The following is an 18,302-nucleotide window of genomic DNA, read 5'->3' on the forward strand; positions in this document are numbered from 1 at the left end:
CCTTTAAACTTGTCCTTAAACCTCTCAGTCTCTGTGCTGTTCTGGATCTCTCCTGGGGTAATTGATTGTTGAAGCCAGTTAGAAATAGTTGCGTCAGTTTGAGGGGGTGTGCATTTTTTCTTCAGAAGAAAGGAAGAGGAAGAGGCTGTTGGTGTCCAGTACTGTGAGAAGATGGAAGACTTGCTGCAACAATCTGACTTTGTTATGTTGATTGTGAACCTGACTCCTGAAACTCACAGACTGATTGGGAAAAAGGAGCTGGGTCTGATGAAACCCACAGCTACTCTTATAAACATCAGCCGAGGTAGGATGATCTGAAGTAACTGTTTGTAGCTCCACTCTTAAGGTTGTGTTTTGTTTGATTATGTTGACGTTCCCCTCTCCAACCTCAGTCTGTGATATCCGTCTGTTTGAGTCATGAAGTAGCTGGCAGTCTACAAATGAGTGACTTATTGTGGACCATATGCTATGTGTTCAAAGGTCCTGTGGAAATTAGGGATGCTCAGCAGATGTTCAGTTCTCTTTGGCCTTATCCTAAAGACAAGGTTTTTAGTGGAAGTAACTGAAAGGTTTATCTTAAGCGAGGATGAACAGGTACAAGGGAAAACATTATGTAACATTTGGAATAGCTTGTAGAAAGGAAGCCTCAAAAGGGATGACAGATCTGTTGGCACTGAACAAGCATATGAGAAAGATTATAGTTTCAGTAAACAAAGCAGAGAAAAAGAGTGGAAAGCATGAAGAGATTACGTGATTTGTCTGTAATAATACAGGAAGTGTCAAAATGAGGAAAAGACTGAAACTGGTCTCATCCCAAGAAACACCTCATGCAGTGGACCATAATCATTCTGTAATTAAAGATTAATAAATAAAATTGCTGGTTTGTTTGGCTAATGGTTGTTAGAAAGGCATTCTGCTTCTGAACAAGATGAAGATCCTCTAATTTTTCTCACTAGACCCTTGAGACCTTTCCTTACTCCCCATAAAAATGTGTTCATTAACTCATCATGATACCAAGATTTCATTTCAATACAGGTGCAGTTATTGATCAAGATGCGTTGGTAGAAGCTCTCCAGAGTAAGGTTATTAGGGCTGCAGCTCTGGATGTGACATACCCTGAGCCTCTGCCAAGGTAAAGAAACCTGTTTCCCATTCTTTTAATCTGAAATGTTTCAAACTGTGTGCAAAATGCTGTCATAATCTTGATCTCCACGGGGAGCCTCTCTCACTGTGTAAGGGCAAAACCTCAGCCTATCTCACACAATCATAAATAAATGACAAAGTATTCACCTTTCCCACATCTGTCAGTTCTTTGCCAGCCTAACTGACAAGCAAGACAACAAGACCAACAGAGAAAAAAAAAGAAATGGGTAAGCAAGCTTCTCACAGCTTTCTGCTAGTTCTGTGCTTGGGGCCCTTTTATCTCAACATGCCACTGCTGTTTCCTGAGGTTCCCTTTCTCACAGCTAGCATAGGATAGCAGCAAAGTTCTCTGTGTAACATATTCTGTTCTTTCTGTTTCTTACAGAGATCATCCTCTATTAAAATTAAATAACGTAATCATAACCCCTCACATTGGAACTGCAACAGTCCAAGCTATCCATATGATGGCAGAAGAAGCAATAGCAAATATGCTGGCTGTTCTCAGTGGCCAACCCATTCCAAGTGAAGTGTTTCCCAAATGATGTGTGCCAGATGATACCACTAAATCTCCTGTTTATAGGAAGGCACTGTTTCTTAGAGTACCACTTCTAAACTGAAAAAAGAAAGCAACCTGTTCCTGCACTGCTTGTCACGATACTACAAAACTGTCATCTCACTAGACTTGATCTGTACTGTTATTTCCAATTCTGAAAAATAAAGTAGAACCAATAAAAGAGATTTGTTTGAAGATTTTAACTGAGCAGTTACGCACTTTTATATCTTCAGTCTGTTAGGGAATACTCTGTGACGTACTGGATTCAAATCTCACTGGATTATGTAACACTTTTATGTGGGTCGGAGGCAACTTGCTGTGGGGGGGTGGGGAATGGCTGGGCCTTGGGGGACAAGGTCAGGCCCGCCCTCAGAAAGCACTTGGCAGCGCCAGACGCCTGCGTGGGGCAGCTGTCCCCTGTAAAGGACACGCGGGTAGCCCACACCACGCCCCCGGGAGCCTGTGATTGCCTACAGCACACCTCACTCTGGCCAGGGGAGTACTGAGTGGTCAGTGACCTGCATGTCCCGCCTGCGAGGCTTGATCAGGCTAGCAGAACCTTATAAATGCGGGAGCACAGGGCTCACCCTGCTGGTGTTTCTCCTCTGGCTGGCATTGTGTGAGCCATCGGATCCTCGGCTGTAACTATTTTTCTCTTATTCTCTTTCTTCTCTTCTCTTTCTCTATTCTTATTAATCTCTGTTCTTCCTTTACTCTTTCCTTTATTCAAAGTTCTTTAACTCTTTCCTTTACTCTAGTTTTCCTTGAGTAACTTAGAACCAATGACTCATGTTTACTAAGCTGGTGTACTGGTTACTTTGTAGGGGTGCTTTTGTGGACTGAACCTTTGTGCTGGGTGTTTTGGTGAAATACTTCTACCTTGTTTGTATGCTATCCCTGTAAAACCTTTTGCCAAAATGTTTATTTTCTCACTAAGTTGAAAGAAATTCCCTTAGAGAAAGAGTGGCACTGTTTCCTCTGGACATGAATTCGAGGTGATAACGAACCAAAGGCTTTCTGAAAGTTTGGTTCTTTTGAAGCCTTAAATAGAAGTAATATTCCCGGTTGAACCCGAGGCTTCGAAATTGGGGTGTTGCATACCCTTGTTCTGTTCCCAGTACTTGCTGCTACAGAATGATAAGCAAGTGCACCAAGCAGTTTGTGTAACACTCTCAAATCTATGAAAGATGAATGAGCTTTAATTCTCTGCAGAAATTTGACTGTATCCTGACACATTTTTCAGCCAATATTGCAATATTCTATTTTTATACCAAAACACTGAAGAAATGTCCTTTGAAGTAATTGTAGGCCTAAATTTTTCCTAATGTAAGAATTCTGCTTCATCTATACGTTAAAGCAATGACAATCATTGAAAAAGTGTCTTTGATTTTCCTGAGGTGATCCTTTGAAAAACAAAGTAAATCCCAGGAGATTTTGTTCCTCCAAGAAGACAAAAATTGATGCTTTTATCTTGACTGGCCATGAAACAGTGGTAGAACTACCATTGAAATCACATGGGTGAGGGCACAGCCTAAAGCGAAATAAGTGGTCAGTCCTAATTTGCAGCCCAGGGCCAAGCTTTTTATTACATTCTCTTTCCTAGGAGCAAGAAACAAAGTCAGAAAATTCAGTAAAGTGTTTGTCACCCCCCTAAAGTCAGAAAGCCTTTCTATTATTTTGCAATATAGTCAGGCTTCTTGAAGGAATGGTAAAATGAAGTTTTAGCACAGGAAGTGTAGACAGACCAAGAATTAGACATTCAAATGCAAATACTGAAATACTGCTAACAAGGCAACAGAAAGTATTGCTATAGGGGTTTCCAAGGTCTTCAGCCCTTGAACACTCTACCCACCACTCTTCCCAAAATTGCTGTAGAAAATCAAAGCAGCTATAAATAGTCTATTTAAAACAACAACAAAAAACCAAACCAAACCAACAAACAAAAAACAAACCAAACCAACCAACCAAACAAACAAAGAAAGAAAAAAAAACAAAACCAAAAAAAGAATCAAAGCAACTGTCAATTCACAAACCCTCTGGGAACCAAAACCAGATGGTCAGTGATTCCTGAAAAAAAACCAAAAATATCAACTAGTTTTGAGTGCACAAGTCCTTCTTGGAAAACACTTGCCTAAGCATCTATTATTTTGTTAATTTATGATAGGCTCAAGAGAAAGCACTGCAGTCACTGGGATCTCTCCAGGACAGGAGACTGCAAAAATCTCTGCAATGATACATTTAAAAATTAACCTGGTAACTCAAAGTGCATGATGAAACTGTGCAGTTTATTTTCATGAACTAGATTTGGTCTGACACTTTTCTAAACTACCTAGACAAGGTAATTTTTGATTTCGGGGTAGCAAAGGAGATTTATTGCACTAGACTGTTGATGGTCTGAAGCTAAGTAATTGATGAGAAGTAATTGTTGTGTTTTGAGCATGGTAGCAGTAATATGAAATCTTGGAGACCACGGAGGGCAGAACTTGTTCAGGCCTGATTGTGTGAATATCCGTGTGTGTGTGCGTGTACACATGTATGTATGTATATAACAGATATATATTGAAAAGAGCTGCTTTCTTGTCTTGGTTTGCTTATTTTCCTATCTAAATACATGGTTTATAGGATCTCTTGCTATAGATGTCATGAAACAGGACATGACAGTGATTATTCTTTAAAATGTCTGGAAATAATTACATGTCTTTCCTCTGATGATTTGTGTCTCTCTTTTTTGTGCAGATCATGGAAGGAGGAGAACTACCTGGGCTTTTGGTAAATGAAATTGGTGGCATACGTGGGATACTGCACAGCCATGTGGCATTCCTGAGGAAACATTTCTACCTCATCACCATGAAGGAATTGCTTGAAAACAGGAAGCATTTAAGTAGAAAGGTCCAAGCAATCTATCTGTGGTGGCACAAACCAGTCATTGACCGAGAGCTTCTCCAGAGCCTGCCAAACTTGAAAGTGATTGCAAATTCAGGAGTGGGGATGGATCACCTGGATCTGAAACTTATAGCTAGCTTTGGTGTGAAGATGGCTAATGCTCCACGTGCTGTTTCCAGCAGCACAGCAGATGCTGGGATGGCTTTGCTGCTAGCATCTGCTAGAAGACTAGTGGAAGGTAACATCTCAATTCTTTTGTGACTTCTAAAAGTCATACAAGGTTTACCTACCATTAACTTGAATTTTCTTATAGAGTTATGTGTAGTGCACATAGTTTCACATAAAATGTGAAATAAGTATAATAAATGTACTTAAATTGTTACATTATACATAGACATACATAACCTTTATTTCAACCACATATAAATAAAATCGTATGAATTTAGTTTTCACAGGGTTGAAAAAAACTTGACCAGAATCTAATCACATAATTTAAATACAACTTTCTGCTTTATGGACCAAGTGTTCATAGAAACTGGAACAGGTGAACAACACACTGATGTGTGTTTTCTACATACAAAAACTTTAAATTCAATTACCTTCTGCAGCAGTGCATTTTCAGTGACTATGACATTTGACCGACATAAGATGTGCTTTTCAATGTGACAGTGTTACAATGCTATAACCAAAAGAGGGAGATGCCCAAGATCAGACAATCGCTGGAGCCACAGGCTGGCAGAATAAATTAGTGTTTGAGACAACAGTGAAGCAGAACAAGGGTATATAGAATCATTGAATAATAATAAGTTGGAAGGGACCCACAATGCTGATAGAGGCATGGGCATATTCTTGGGGACTGAAATGGATTGGTGCAGAATTGGGGCATTTAAGGGGCAATAGAGAGTAATAAAGCAGTCTGCTCCCTTTTCTGCTTATAACATCCTTTCTAGTTTCTTCAACAATTTTTTCTTGCTATTTCCCCAAATAGACCTACTCTTGCCTTTGTTAGAATGCCTCCCGCTTCAGGAAAAGATCCCCCAGGTTTATCCTATTAAATTTACCTGACTTTGACTTGCCAAATCCTGCACCACAGCATTCATAGAAACTCAAAGGAGGGTTGTCTCACTCTAAATCTGTTTCTATGTCACAAGGAGGAGACAGATTAAAAGGGAGATTGATTTCTTGTTCCCATCTACAGAAACTATCCCTGGTGGCATTTCTGACAGCTCTGCCCTCACATGACTGAGTTTTTTCCCCTGAGTCTTTTTTTTTATACTTCAACAACATTCTGCTTATGTTCTAGATAAGCTGGAAATATCAGAAGACTGAAGTATCAGAAGCTTGTCATCTTCCTAGCAGATTAATAAGTGCTGACTTTGTGTATATAACTGTATTTTATGTGTTGTAGAATTATCCAAAATTGTGCAGGCTTAACAGGTAATTATGGAAATTACCACAGTGATTTTTAAAGCAGTTGCACTTTTCTTTCAAAGGAGAGTGACAGATATAAACAGGAAACCTCTTCTTATTCTAAATAAGCAAACCAAATATCTGGTGGTGTTCTCTACATGACATTTCCAAACTCTGCATTGTTATTGGCAATAATTGTTTTGATTGTTGATGAAGAACAGGGCAATATTTTCATGAGTCTAAAACAGTAAAAGGATTTTTGGGAGAAATTACATCAAAAGGCTTTTTGTAGTATAGTAAGAATAAATGAGAATGTCATATATACAGGTAGGAGGGAAAGATGATATTTTAGGGAGTTACCTAGGACACTACAAAATCATGTGTTTGTAATCATTAGAAGTGTGCTGTAGTAGCACAACAAGTTCAGATTCTTTTGCCTTGTTCCTCTGTGTTGGACTCCATTCACTTCTCATATTTGAGTATTTTTCCTGCAGTCCATCACATTGCAATTTCTTCAAGTGTGGATTACTGTGAAGCTGATATTCTGGGAGTTAAAGTTTCTGGAGCTACTCTGGGGATCATTGGCATGGGCCGCATTGGATATAAGATTGCTCTGAGAGCCAAAGCATTTGAAATGAAGATTTTGTACCACAACAGGACACGGAGGTAAATATATGTCCTGACCTTAAGTGCAGCAGAAACTCTCTTCTAGGTAGCCAGTATTTTCTTTTCAAGGAATTATGTCAGAAATATAGCAAAAACTGAGGGAATAGGGCCAAGATTGAAACAAAGGAAAAAAAAAGAATGGTTGCCTTAAATCAGTCCTGTAAAGAGTTACTTGGTGATTAAACACTTGGAAACTTAATTGAGGTTTTATATTAGAAATTTCAAGGTTTCCTGCAGATATGAGCAGAAAAATGGAAATCAAGCTTATACTTTTTTTTTTATTCTTATCCTATCATACTATAGTGAGACATAACTCTACCTTTTGTTTATTTTTACTGCGTATTTTGAGAGATCTTGTTGAAACTCAATGTCTGGAAAACTAAGAAACATATACTTGGCACAATATGATTAACTTGAGAGCTGTTCTTGAGAAAACCCTCTTTCTCCTCAAGCCATTTTAGCAAGTATTTAACCTTATTTCACCTTTTATTTGTGGCCCCTCCTAACTTGTGAGTCTGGGAATCTGATCCTTGTTAGACATTCAGCACAAGGGCTCTTCACTGTAAAAGCAAGCAAGATCCCCACATATAACTCAAGGCCCTTCCAAACAGGCAAGGTGCAGACAACAAGCAGAACAAATATTCACTGCTATAAATCATGACCTACCCTGAGAGAACTTTACTCCCTCTGACTGAAGGGAGAAGCTGCAGTGCTAGGACATGTGGCTTTCAGTGATTCTCTCCACATGCAGACTGCAGAAGGAGGGTCACTGCTCTAGCTAGCCCTAGTCAAATCAGAAGGGTGAATGAGGCCAGATATTTTTAGCCTTGCTTGGCATTTCTGTTACTCAGAAAAACAGCTGAGCAAACTCACATTAAAAAAAGTACTAGTGAACACCCTCCTTAAGATCTTTCAGAATTTCTTCATAAGCCACACAAAACAAATATAACAAAAGGCACAAATCTTTTTTTTTTCCCTATGGATCATCACTAACTCACTCTGTTTAATATTTTTCAGTCTTTAAAGTAATATTTATGTAAGAGTGCTGTGGTGAATGATCAATGTACAGTGCAATAGAAATTAAAAACCTTTTTATTTTAAAGTACATTTACACTTCAAGCTTATGTGTTGAATCAAGATGCATTCTGCATGCTGCAAAATTGGCTGTAGTTCCAGTCTGTTCTGTTCCTACTTATTCTCTGGTTATTGACCTGTACACTGAAAGAAACCAATGAAGTGCATGTGTTAGGAGACACATGATCCAAAGTTCTGAAGTTATTTTCTTAGTGTGACCTCTTTATTTCTAGATCAGGGAGGAAATAACTCAAAGCCCTTCTCTTGCAATCAGGAGCAGAAAATTGTACACAGGATCTCCTGTCATTGCTTCTTTAGGTCCCAAAGTTCAGGAAGCTAAATTTACAAAGAATGGGAGAAATAGCAAGTATTCCTTTTTATTGTGAAAAATTAAAACTAAAAATCTCTCTCTACTTTGGTAACTTTTCGGCTGAACACTTAACTCTGTAGAAGTCCTGGGGCAGCCAGAAGCCTGGCAAAGAGCTGCCTCACTGATTTCACTCATGAAAAAATGACAGGCTTACTGAGGGTGCCAACAGGATGACATGAGTTCTGGTGAATAACACTGCTCTGGTTTGAGCACCTTCCCCACTGGGAATCCTGGAGAATGGACCATGTGGTGCCATCTGCTCCAGTGCTTAGCCTTAGTCCATTTGCAGACTTTATAAGAAGCCCCTGCACTCTGCACTGCAGTGGCTGAGAGGCAGGCATGCAATCCATCCCCTGTTGTAGGGCTTGAAGCCTTCCAGAAGGGTCTAAACATCCAGCTGAGCCTAAATTTGCCACCTATTTGCTACATGGATGTGATAATCAGATCCTTTCGTTTGTATACTGGTGGCATGAATGAAGAGAATATTTTCATGACTGATGCCCTGAAATACTTTTCCTCCCACTAGGAAAGCACAAGAGGAGCAAGCTGTTGGTGCCACTTACTGCGAAAAGATAGACAGCTTACTCCAGCAGGCGGATTTTGTGATGGTGGTGGTGAGCCTGACACCTCAGACACGCAACCTGATAGGGAAAAGAGAGCTGGAGCTGATGAAACCCACAGCTACTCTCGTTAACATCAGCCGAGGTACCGTCCAGAACAGTTGACTGGCCAGAAAGCATGGGCCAGCTCCTGTTGTGTGCACACAGCACTGTGCTGCAGCTACTGCGCAGGTGGTGCACATAGCGAGGACAGATTGGGCATGGCAAAAATTCCTCTCTCTCCTCCTCCATTCTCCTTTCACTCTGAGCTCATTACCTGCAACACAAGTTGCACTCAGAGACACTCTTATTCCAAACCAGGTGCAGTAGTTAACCAAGAGGCGCTGATGATGGCTCTGCAGACTGGTGTTATCCGGGCCGCGGCTTTGGATGTCACCTACCCAGAACCACTGCCCAGGTTGTCATCTCTGCTTATTTCTTGGAAAGGATGGGTGAGCCCTGCTGAGGCTGAAGGTATCCCTGCAGCAGGCAGGGACCTGGTTGAGGCAGCCACCCCCTCCCTGCCCTGCAATGGGGGTTTGGATAAAAGTGCCGTGAATATGAATGGAATGCAGACCAGATGTTGGGGCTGATAACAGGCCAAGGGGAAGCCTGGGTGCCAGAAATCAGCAGGAGGCAGGGAGAGCATTAGACCACCTCAGTACAATCACCCTGTGAAGCTGCAGCAGTGCTTCACTTGCAAATTGCTTTATTAGAAGGTGCAACTTGCTATGAATGGGTGAAAGCTGCTTCAGCCATCTCTTCTGAGACCTGCTGCATTGCCCCGAGGTGTCCTTCCCCACAGGCTTCCTTCCACAATATGAGGCTGAAGTACTGTAGACCTCTTGGGCCCAGAGGCTGCTTGGCTTCTGTAAAAAGATGCCTCTACCAGGATGGTGCCTCTCAGAGTTAATTGTGCTGGCTGCATTTTGGGTTTGGGAGGAGTTTGGTCTTGTTATGCCTGTGTGGGAATGAATAACTACAGCTCAGACCATTGTGTAGTGTGAATATGTCAGAAGGACTTAATCCTCTCTTTTGACATAGTTTGAATTGCTGCCTAGTGGCAAAACTCTGTTTCTGGAGAAAAGAGCACAGTATAAACTCTTAAGGTGTCCTCTTACAGTCCAAAATTACTTCAACACAGGTGATCAAGTTCTGTGGTTCTAAGTGGGACTTGTTATGTCAAATTAACTTCAAATAAAGTGCAAAAGCTAAAGTAGGAGTCCTCTATATTTGGATGAACAACAGTAGATAACAACTCTTTTTTCTTTTTTTCCAGAGATCATCCTTTGTTAAAATTAAAGAATGTCATTATAACGCCTCACCTCGGCATTAAAACAGACAAGGCCACTTCCATGATAACAGAGGAAGCAGTTGAAAACATACTAGCAGCTCTAAATGGTCTCCCCATGCCCAGTGAAGTGCTCCCTAGTTGATGTGCAAAAGGATAACACATCTCTTTTTATTATTTTCTTTCCCCCATCAGCTCTAAAGGTTTTTATTCTTATGTTTTTTCCCTTAAGACAAACCTATTTCAAGCTCATGAATATAGATTTCCTGCCTCAGCTTTTTTTGCCTCATCACATATAATACTGCCTTATAACACATAATGTAGACATAGGAAATTTATGTCCTTGTCCAGTTTCATACTTAAGCTAGTCTATACAACCCAGCTGGGAAATGTATACATTATGTTGCATGAAAGTCTTTTAGGGTAACGCAATACTTCAAAAGCCTAAATCTAAGAAGTAGTTATTGTGCAAGCACCTTATTAACACTGCAGGCATCAGCTCACCCTGCAGGATTACGTGGACGCCAGTGGTAATATTTAATGATGGGATGAAGTTCACGGACTATGCAATACTTCTCTCCACATAGCCACAGACCTATTTCAGAGTGCTCTGTACAATGCTGGTATAACAGATCCCTTTCTATTATAGAAAACTAATAGCACACAGCAACACAATGTGATTTAGCTTAACAGACTACATGGAGGTCTATAAGGTACTCTACAAATTAAACCTAATTAGAACATAGTAGTGCTCCGGTACAATTGACTTCTTCTGTCACATATGTTGCTATACAGATATATCTCCAATAGAGATGTATCAGCTCCTGAACCATAGCTTTAAAATTAGATGTTCAAGTTGCACAAAAAAACTTTGAAGCCATCTGATTCTCTCCACATCTAACCACATAACACATCCATTTTCTTCACATTTGATAGGTATGTCCTGGATTTTTACTTAAAAAAGAGTAACATGCCTTTAATTATTATTTTTTGGCTCCTCTAACAAATCGTTCCTTCATTCAAATTTGTTGATTTGATATACAAAGGAAAAAACTCCCATGTTGTGTTTTCAGTGTTTTTTTTTTTCCTTCAGAACTAAAATGTGTAGATAGGCCTCCATTCTCAATTCATAGGGAGAATAACTTTGAGAGGGACTTAACAGTGGTCCTTTGATCTCAGGTAACAGTGAGCAGTAAGTTAAAAGATCACCTATTACATCTTATCAGCAAAGTAGTTTGGAAGTTTTGGATATGAAACAGGTAATGTGTAAACATTTTATAGTTTGTTCGGGTTTTTTTAAGGAAGAAAATTTAAGTAGACTTAACTAAGAATCTAGTTAATATGCTGTAACCCCATCTTGCTAGTTAATGAATTTTTGCTTTAACTGTCTGAACTTGAAATTCATGGAAGGAAATCATACTAAAAATCATTACCAGTATAACAAGAACAATATATGGTTTTATATAATTACTATGAAATGTTATTATATTTTATCTTTTTATTAGTAATTTCATAGAGGATTTGGTATTAATCTTGACTGCCTTAATGTTCAGCATATTAAAATGTATTTGGTAGAATTCAAGATGATAGGATTTTGTAATCCATTCTTTTAAAAGCACTACAGTAGTCAGGAGAGACACAGCAGCACCCCATGGCTGGTTATTTCTTAGTGTGGAAGGAAGGAGAGGGATTCCTGGTGCCTACAGCAGTGGTGTGTCCCGGCTCCTGAGCTGCTGTCATCGCAGAAGCTAGGCCTCCTCTCCAGTGGCTGCTGACCAGCAAGGGGGATCACTTCAATGCAACCTTAGTGAACCCAGTACTGAAGCTGTACTTCCCGGCCTCCATCTCCAGGGATGGAAGTTGAGGGAGGTAATTCTGCCCTTCTACTCTGCTCTTGTGAGACCCACCTGGAGTGCTGTGTCCAGATCTGGGGTGCCTAGCACAGGAAAGACATGGACCTATTGGAGTGAGACCAGAGAAGGACCATGAAGATGATCAGAGGGATGGAGCACCTCTCCCATGAGGAAAGGCAGAGAGAGTTGGGGTTGTTCAGCTTGGAGAAGGCTCCAGGATAACCTTATAGCAGCCTTCCAGTATCTAAAAGGGGCCCACAAGAGAGATGGAGAGGGACTTTTTACAAGGGCACGTACTGATAGAACAAGGGGGAATGGCTTTAAGCTGAAGGATGTTAAGTTTAGTTTCAATATTAGGAAGAAATTCTTTGCTCAGAGCGTAGTGAAGCATTGAACAGGTTGCCCAGAGAGGTTGAGGGACATCCCTCAAAGTGTTCAAGGCCAGGTTGGATGAGACTTCAAGCAACCTGGTCTAGTGAAAGGCATTCCTGTCCACAGCTGGAGGGTTGGAATTAGATGATCTTTAAGGTCTCTTCCAACCCTAACCATTCTATGATCTACAGCACAAGTAACCTTGTCAGGAAAATTTTCATGCATTTGTTAGCTGGCATACACACAGGACTGCCTATGGCTGGGGTAAGAGCTGTAGTGCCTAAGGACCTAAGCCTGGCCCAGTTGGTTTACTCTCAAAGAGAGGTTTTGAGGATATTCCAAGAATCATTTAGGTTGGAAAAAACATTCGTGTGTGCAGTGAGAGCTGTCACTGGTGTTTGCCAGTCAGAGACAACTCTTCGTCCCACATTAACTCCTGTGCAATGACTATGTGTAATGACCAACAGAGAGACCAGACCACAGCTGGCCTTTGAAGACAATGTGGGGGGAAAAAGTGTGCTGGGCATTAATGCAAAATGTCTTTTATTTTGAAATCACAAATAGCGCAGAAACACTACACACTTTTTTAAAAACACACAACCATTTGCGAGCTCCCGTTGCTGTCTCTCGGCTTCCCGAGGGATTGGGGTGCACCTCCCGCGCCCTTGCACCGCCTCTCCTCCCCGCTCAGCCTGGTCGGGGGTGCAGGTGTCCAGGCAGTCCCGGCTGGGCGCGGCGAGTCCCGCTCCGCCCTTGCTCTCCGGGGGTGCGGCTCGGACGCGGCGGCGGCGGCGAGCGGGGCCGGCAGGGTGAGTGAGAGCTGCGGCGGGACTGCGGGACCCCGAACCGGGTACCGGGAGCGCCTCTACCAGGCGGCCGCCGAGGTCCCTCGACTCTGGTGGCCGCGGCCCCACGGGGGGATCGGTGGCATCGTCGGTAGCACCGAGCGTGTTGGGCACGGGGAGCTCCCGCGGTCCTCTGCGACCCCCCGTCCTTCAGGGCCGGACGGAGCCCTTCCCCTCCCGCTCCAGCTCCTTCGTATCTTTAGTCTCACTGGCAGGCCGGCCGAGACAGCTGCAAACACCTCGAGCCAGGGCTCGACCGGCCCTGGACCGGGAATACTCTCCGTGAGGTCGGGGGAAGAGCGGGAGGCGCTGGCCTGGCGGTGTGGGAGCGGTGCGGGAGCGCCTTGCCTTGGGCTGATGGGCAGCTGCGGGTCTCCCGTCTCTAACCTGTGATGACAGACTTGGTTCTTTCCGGAGTCGGCAGAGTGAAGAGTTGTGAGGATACTGAAGGAGACCGAAAAAAGAAAGGGTAAACTTATGTTCAGGAAGTAACTCGATAATTCCAAAGTTCGTAGTTGACAAATTATAGCTCTGTTAACATTAAATGAGATTTTTTTCCTGAGATAATCTCATCAGTGCTAATTGTTGAATATAGTTGCAGAAGTGGCAATCAAAGGCAGAACTTGGGGGTTAAAGGATACCCTTCCACTTACATGGCCACATTCTCAAATTATCAAGACTTTGGCCTTTAAATATTGAATATTAAACAGGAGTAACACCTGATAACTCATTTGTCTAAGTGTCAGCATAGTTGGCATGCCAGAAACAATGTTTTCTTGTATTATTAACAAGATTATATAGAAATTGAACATCCTTCTGAATAACACAGTAAGAACTGAAAAATTCCTGCATGTGGGAGTAATTATCTTTAGCCAGCTCTTCCATAGTGGGAAAACAGCATGTAATGAAGCCAATCAATTCCTGGTTTTTAATAAAAAACCGCTATAATGGATTGCTTAAAACCATGTCCTTTTGGTTCTCGTTGCTTTTGTAGGGCATGGAGGGTCAGGAACTGCCTTATGTGCTAATTGACTGTATAGGAGGGATGCATGGAGTATATGAAGACCATGTTGGATTTCTGCAGAAACATTTTCATCTCATCACCATGAAAGAATATCTTGAAAATAAGACATTTCTCAGCAAAAAGATCAGAGCTATTTATATGTGGTATCACAAACCAGTTGTTAACAAAGAGCTGCTCCAGAGCTTGCCGAACTTGAGGATAGTTGCAAGTTCTGGAGTGGGAATAGATCACTTGGACCTGAACCTCCTCTCTAGCTTTGGTGTGAAAGTGTCCAACACTCCATTTATTGTTTCCACTGACACTGCAGACCTGGGAATGGCTCTGATGCTGGCATCTTCCAGGAGACTTGTGGAAGGTAATAACTGAAATGGCTTTAGTGTTTTTATAGAAAAAGTGACTTCAAAACCTGCAGAAAGTGTGTGCTGATGCAAAGGTAAGCTTAAAAGTAGAAATGTGGAAAGTGCAGGACAAGGAAAAAGTTATCTGTCTTATTAACAATAACTTGCATTTCCAAAAAGGCATATCAGCAAGGTAGATGTGTTTTTTCTTCAGACAGCCCTAAATTCAGGCCTCTTCTCCCTCAGCCCACAGCCACTTATTCATTGATTTTGTTCACTTCAGCTTTGCTTTTCAAGTTATAATAAAAGGGGATTAAAAGGAGATATTTTCAAGGAGGCTTGAAACCTGTCTTTGCCACGCTGCCATGTATGTGAGTTATCACAAACAAGCTGTCCAGAAATCTGTCCACCATGCTCTGTGTTTCTTTTCCTTGCCAACCTTGGTGTATCTTCAAGGTTGCTGGGCATGGTACGGCCTTCCTAAAAGTCTTGATGATCCCACAACTAATCCATCAGTTCCACCATTCAGTATTTACAATGTCAGTGACATCTATGGCACTGCCACTTTCATTACCCCTGCTGATGAATAAGAAGCTGAGGTGCATTTCAGTTGTGCAATAATCTGTACTGCAGGCAGAGAGAGATGATGGGCAGGGTGTGTGATGTACATCCAAGGGAGGTTGCTGCTTTGGCCTTACCTCCCTTGTCTGCCAAAGAGAGGCTGGATATGTTTCCATCCTAAGCAAGAAATCAGTCAGCAGTCATGTACAGTGCAGTATTATTCACTTTTTGTCCAGAAACACGATGACATTTTGTTGCTGCTTCTGTACTTCTGCTTGTCCTACAACAAAAAGTGGGAAAAAAAGTAACCAGATGCCAGAACATCCTTTAAATGACATACTTCCTTCTTTTCCTCCTCCAAGGCTACGAGATGGCAGTCTCCCCTGACACAGAGCATTTCCCTGCTGACTGGCTGGGGGCTGAGGTTTCTGGAGCGACCCTGGGGATTGTGGGAATGGGCACCATTGGTTACAAAGTGGCTGAAAGAGCCAAAGCCTTTGAAATGAAGATTTTGTATCACAACAGGAGTCAGAGGTAAAGCTGGTTGCAGCTCCGTGGCAACTGCTTTTAAACGTTATTTGTACCTTTCACTATGCTTTCACTTTTCACTGAGCTCTTTAAGTGCCAAAATACATACACTTCTTTCAGGATGGTCATTAATTTCCCAGTTTATACAGAAAGAAAGTCAGCAAGGAATGGGAGAGATATATCTCACTGGTCTCCCTGTGAGTTGGGACTCCCTGATCCTGCCTGTCATGGTGGTGACATTACAGTAGACTAAGGAAAGGAGAAAACTGTCTGGGAGGACATAACTCCTGCAACTTAGGTGAGGCAGGGATTCAGGCAGAGACATCTCACCCTTCCAGAGCCAGCTGATAATGAAAAGCCAGACTTGCCAGTCTGTTTACTGTCTTCTAGCTGAGGTCTATGTGCTCTCTGCCCCTGTGCTCCCATCAGGTCCATCCCATCCTATTCTTTTGCGGGAATCTGATGAGAGCAGTACATGCCCCAGACTTGTCCTGATAGAGATCAAATGCACTAGCAGGTCCTGCTGTGCTTGTGGTTTCAGTGAATCAGCACTGCTGCACAGAGAAATTAGGCTGCTGCTGACACAAATTTCTGAAGATTTAACCTCTGCTCTGTCTTGTGGGTTTCCTCAGCAATTTTCACATGAGTTACTTTTCCCAGAGAAGGCAATTCTTGTAATACACCAGTCTTGCTTTTGGATTGGAAAAAAATCCCTGTTACAACCAGAAGGTGTGATACAAATTAATTTATTTTATCATTCATTCAGTGCATTTACATGATACTCATTTCTTACTTTCCATCCCTACAGATATAGAACTGCACGTTTGTGTACAGTTCACTTGGTATTGTGGGAAACAGCTTAACATTTGTCTTTACTGAATTTCAGTCAGATAACCAGCTAACTGCTTTGCACTGTGGAGCGAAGAAAACAATTAAGAAACTTTTTCTCTAAGGGTGATTTGATCTTTTTCTTGTTTCTTGTGTACTGAAGTTAAATTTTGGCTTTTTCCCCCCAGAAAAAAGGAAGAAGAAAGTGCCGTTGGAGCTGTTTACTGTAAGAAGATAGATGATTTGCTCCAGCAGTCAGATTTTGTGTTGCTGGCTGTGAACCTAACTCCACAGACACACAAACTGATTGGGAAGAGGGAGCTGGAGCTGATGAAACCCACTGCTACTCTCATTAATATTAGCAGAGGTGAGGTGTGACATAAACAAAACTGCATTGAGGTTTGCTGGCATGACAAGTCCTGGGAAAACCCAACTCTAATATGGAGTCCATCACTCTAAAATTTTCCACAAATGCTCTGATTACTAGATTATTTAGATGCCTGTGGTCATATCGCAGTAAAACATTTGAGTGTTCCCATAATAACGAGCAAGCAAGTCTCTGAAATGTTAGTGAGCTTGGAGTGTTAGAAGCCCATGTATACTTACATAACCTCCTACTTAAGCTTTTTATTTATTTAATGCAGTGTTGTTGCACATTAATAATAAATAATAATAATAATAATATTATGGTGGCACAGCCTGCTATAAAGCCTGGACTATACTTTGTTTCATGCTGCTAATTCCTGACTGTTCAACACTGATGCACACACCCAAGCTTCCTCCTCCCCCTCCATCACACTCTGCTGCTGCTTCTGCATTGTGATCATGGCTAGCCCTGCTGTTTGCCTGACCACTGTGACCAAAAGGATGGTAAGAGAACAGTACAGAATATGAAAATAAACATAACCTTCTTACTGTAACCCAGGTCTGGTAGTGGATCAGGATGCTTTGGTGGAAGCCCTTCAAAACAAAGTTATTAAGGCAGCTGCTCTGGATGTGACATACCCTGAACCTTTGCCAAGGTAGGACATGTACTTAAATAAAATGAGTGTATGTGTGAGTTTCAAACTGAGTAAAATTTTGTGAGCACATGAGAAGTTGCGTGATTTTGTTAGTATGAGTATATGATGTATGTGCACTAGGACTGCTGAAACCAGGTCCCCAATCCTTCTGTCCCAGCCAAACAAAAATCACATGACTCATTTGGAGGATACGTTGCATAAAACCCCACCAACCTAGGCAGCACTTTGAACTGCTCTGAGTATGCTTGGGTCATGCAATTGTTTTTGTTTGGCGCTTTTTTTAATAATTATTTGAAATATTTCCCTGACTTACCTGCGGGTGATGAAATAGATAACGAATATGCTGTGAGTGACTAGCTCGGCATTTCTTTTCCTTTCTCAGGGATCACCCTTTGTTAAAGATGAAGAATGTCATAATAACTCCACACATCGGAAGTGCCACCAAGAAGACACGCCGCATTATGATGGAGGAAATGACAGAAAGCATACAGGCGGGCCTTGCAGGTCTTCCTATCCCTCATGAAGTGTTGCCATAACGTGGCTTGCACTTAGCATTAATGCCATTAAGTGGTTATCCTAGTGTGACAAAACAGTAATTCGATCACTTTTCATGTAATTATCCCATGAGTATTATACAGATAAAATATATAATGTTTAATTTGTTTAAATAACAGACAGCAATTCTGTGTGGAAAACCTGCAGTATTTTGTCGTGACCTTCAATGAAAAACCCCAGTCTTGCACCAGTGTCATTTATTTTGCGCACATCCCCCTACAATTGCTCATGGATGCAACACCGAATTAAAGGAACGTGTAAATCGCGACTTAGAGGAACCGCCTGGCACAGCCAGGCGTGTTCGAGCGGCTGCTCCAGCCGCTCACGCAGCAATCCTGACCTTTGGGTGCATTTTCCCTCTCCAGACACCGAGCTTTGCACAGCTGC

The 18,302-nt window shown here is 41.9% G+C and overlaps 2 protein-coding genes across 10 annotated transcripts; both read left to right on the top strand.

Moving 5' to 3' along the window:
* Positions 1-9: 9 nt before the first annotated feature.
* LOC113961994 (probable 2-ketogluconate reductase) lies at positions 10-11,573 on the top strand. Of its 6 annotated transcripts, none has more exons than XM_027672791.1 (7): positions 11-304; positions 1,036-1,132; positions 4,433-4,817; positions 6,484-6,655; positions 8,626-8,804; positions 9,020-9,150; positions 9,978-11,573. In XM_027672791.1, the coding sequence occupies exons 3-7, from the start codon at positions 4,436-4,438 to the stop codon at positions 10,032-10,034; spliced, it is 921 nt and encodes a 306-aa protein (XP_027528592.1). In that variant the 5' UTR covers positions 11-304; positions 1,036-1,132; positions 4,433-4,435; the 3' UTR covers positions 10,035-11,573. The 6 variants fall into 6 exon arrangements, with proteins under 6 accessions (XP_027528586.1, XP_027528592.1, XP_027528591.1 ...); XM_027672790.1 differs by having other exon boundaries at positions 9,020-9,116; XM_027672785.1 differs by lacking the exon at positions 9,978-11,573 and having other exon boundaries at positions 10-304; positions 9,020-9,969.
* A 1,361-nt stretch (positions 11,574-12,934) lies between these two features.
* Positions 12,935-18,100, top strand: LOC113961995 (probable 2-ketogluconate reductase). Of its 4 annotated transcripts, none has more exons than XM_027672794.1 (7): positions 12,987-13,023; positions 13,263-13,528; positions 14,054-14,438; positions 15,345-15,516; positions 16,527-16,705; positions 17,264-17,360; positions 17,743-18,100. In XM_027672794.1, exons 3-7 carry the CDS (start codon positions 14,057-14,059, stop codon positions 17,894-17,896), a joined length of 984 nt encoding a protein of 327 aa, XP_027528595.1. In that variant the 5' UTR covers positions 12,987-13,023; positions 13,263-13,528; positions 14,054-14,056; the 3' UTR covers positions 17,897-18,100. The 4 variants fall into 4 exon arrangements, with proteins under 4 accessions (XP_027528596.1, XP_027528595.1, XP_027528593.1 ...); XM_027672792.1 differs by having other exon boundaries at positions 12,988-13,023; positions 13,263-13,547; XM_027672795.1 differs by lacking the exon at positions 13,263-13,528 and having other exon boundaries at positions 12,935-13,023.
* The last annotated feature ends 202 nt before the right edge of the window (positions 18,101-18,302 follow it).

Source organism: Neopelma chrysocephalum, unplaced genomic scaffold, assembly GCF_003984885.1.
Source record: "Neopelma chrysocephalum unplaced genomic scaffold, ASM398488v2 Primary Assembly neopelma1_97873, whole genome shotgun sequence".
NCBI classification, from domain to species: Eukaryota; Metazoa; Chordata; class Aves; order Passeriformes; family Pipridae; genus Neopelma; species Neopelma chrysocephalum.

Coding starts and splice junctions, on each gene's coding strand:
- LOC113961995 (XM_027672795.1), top strand. CDS start 14,057: ATGGAGGGTCAGGAACTGCCTTATGTGCTAATTGACTGTATAGGAGGG. Junction 14,439..15,344: donor TTCCAGGAGACTTGTGGAAG/GTAATAACTGAA, acceptor TCCTCCTCCAAG/GCTACGAGATGGCAGTCTCC. Junction 15,517..16,526: donor TATCACAACAGGAGTCAGAG/GTAAAGCTGGTT, acceptor TTTTCCCCCCAG/AAAAAAGGAAGAAGAAAGTG.
- LOC113961994 (XM_027672785.1), top strand. CDS start 4,436: ATGGAAGGAGGAGAACTACCTGGGCTTTTGGTAAATGAAATTGGTGGC. Junction 4,818..6,483: donor TGCTAGAAGACTAGTGGAAG/GTAACATCTCAA, acceptor TTTTTCCTGCAG/TCCATCACATTGCAATTTCT. Junction 8,805..9,019: donor TCTCGTTAACATCAGCCGAG/GTACCGTCCAGA, acceptor ATTCCAAACCAG/GTGCAGTAGTTAACCAAGAG.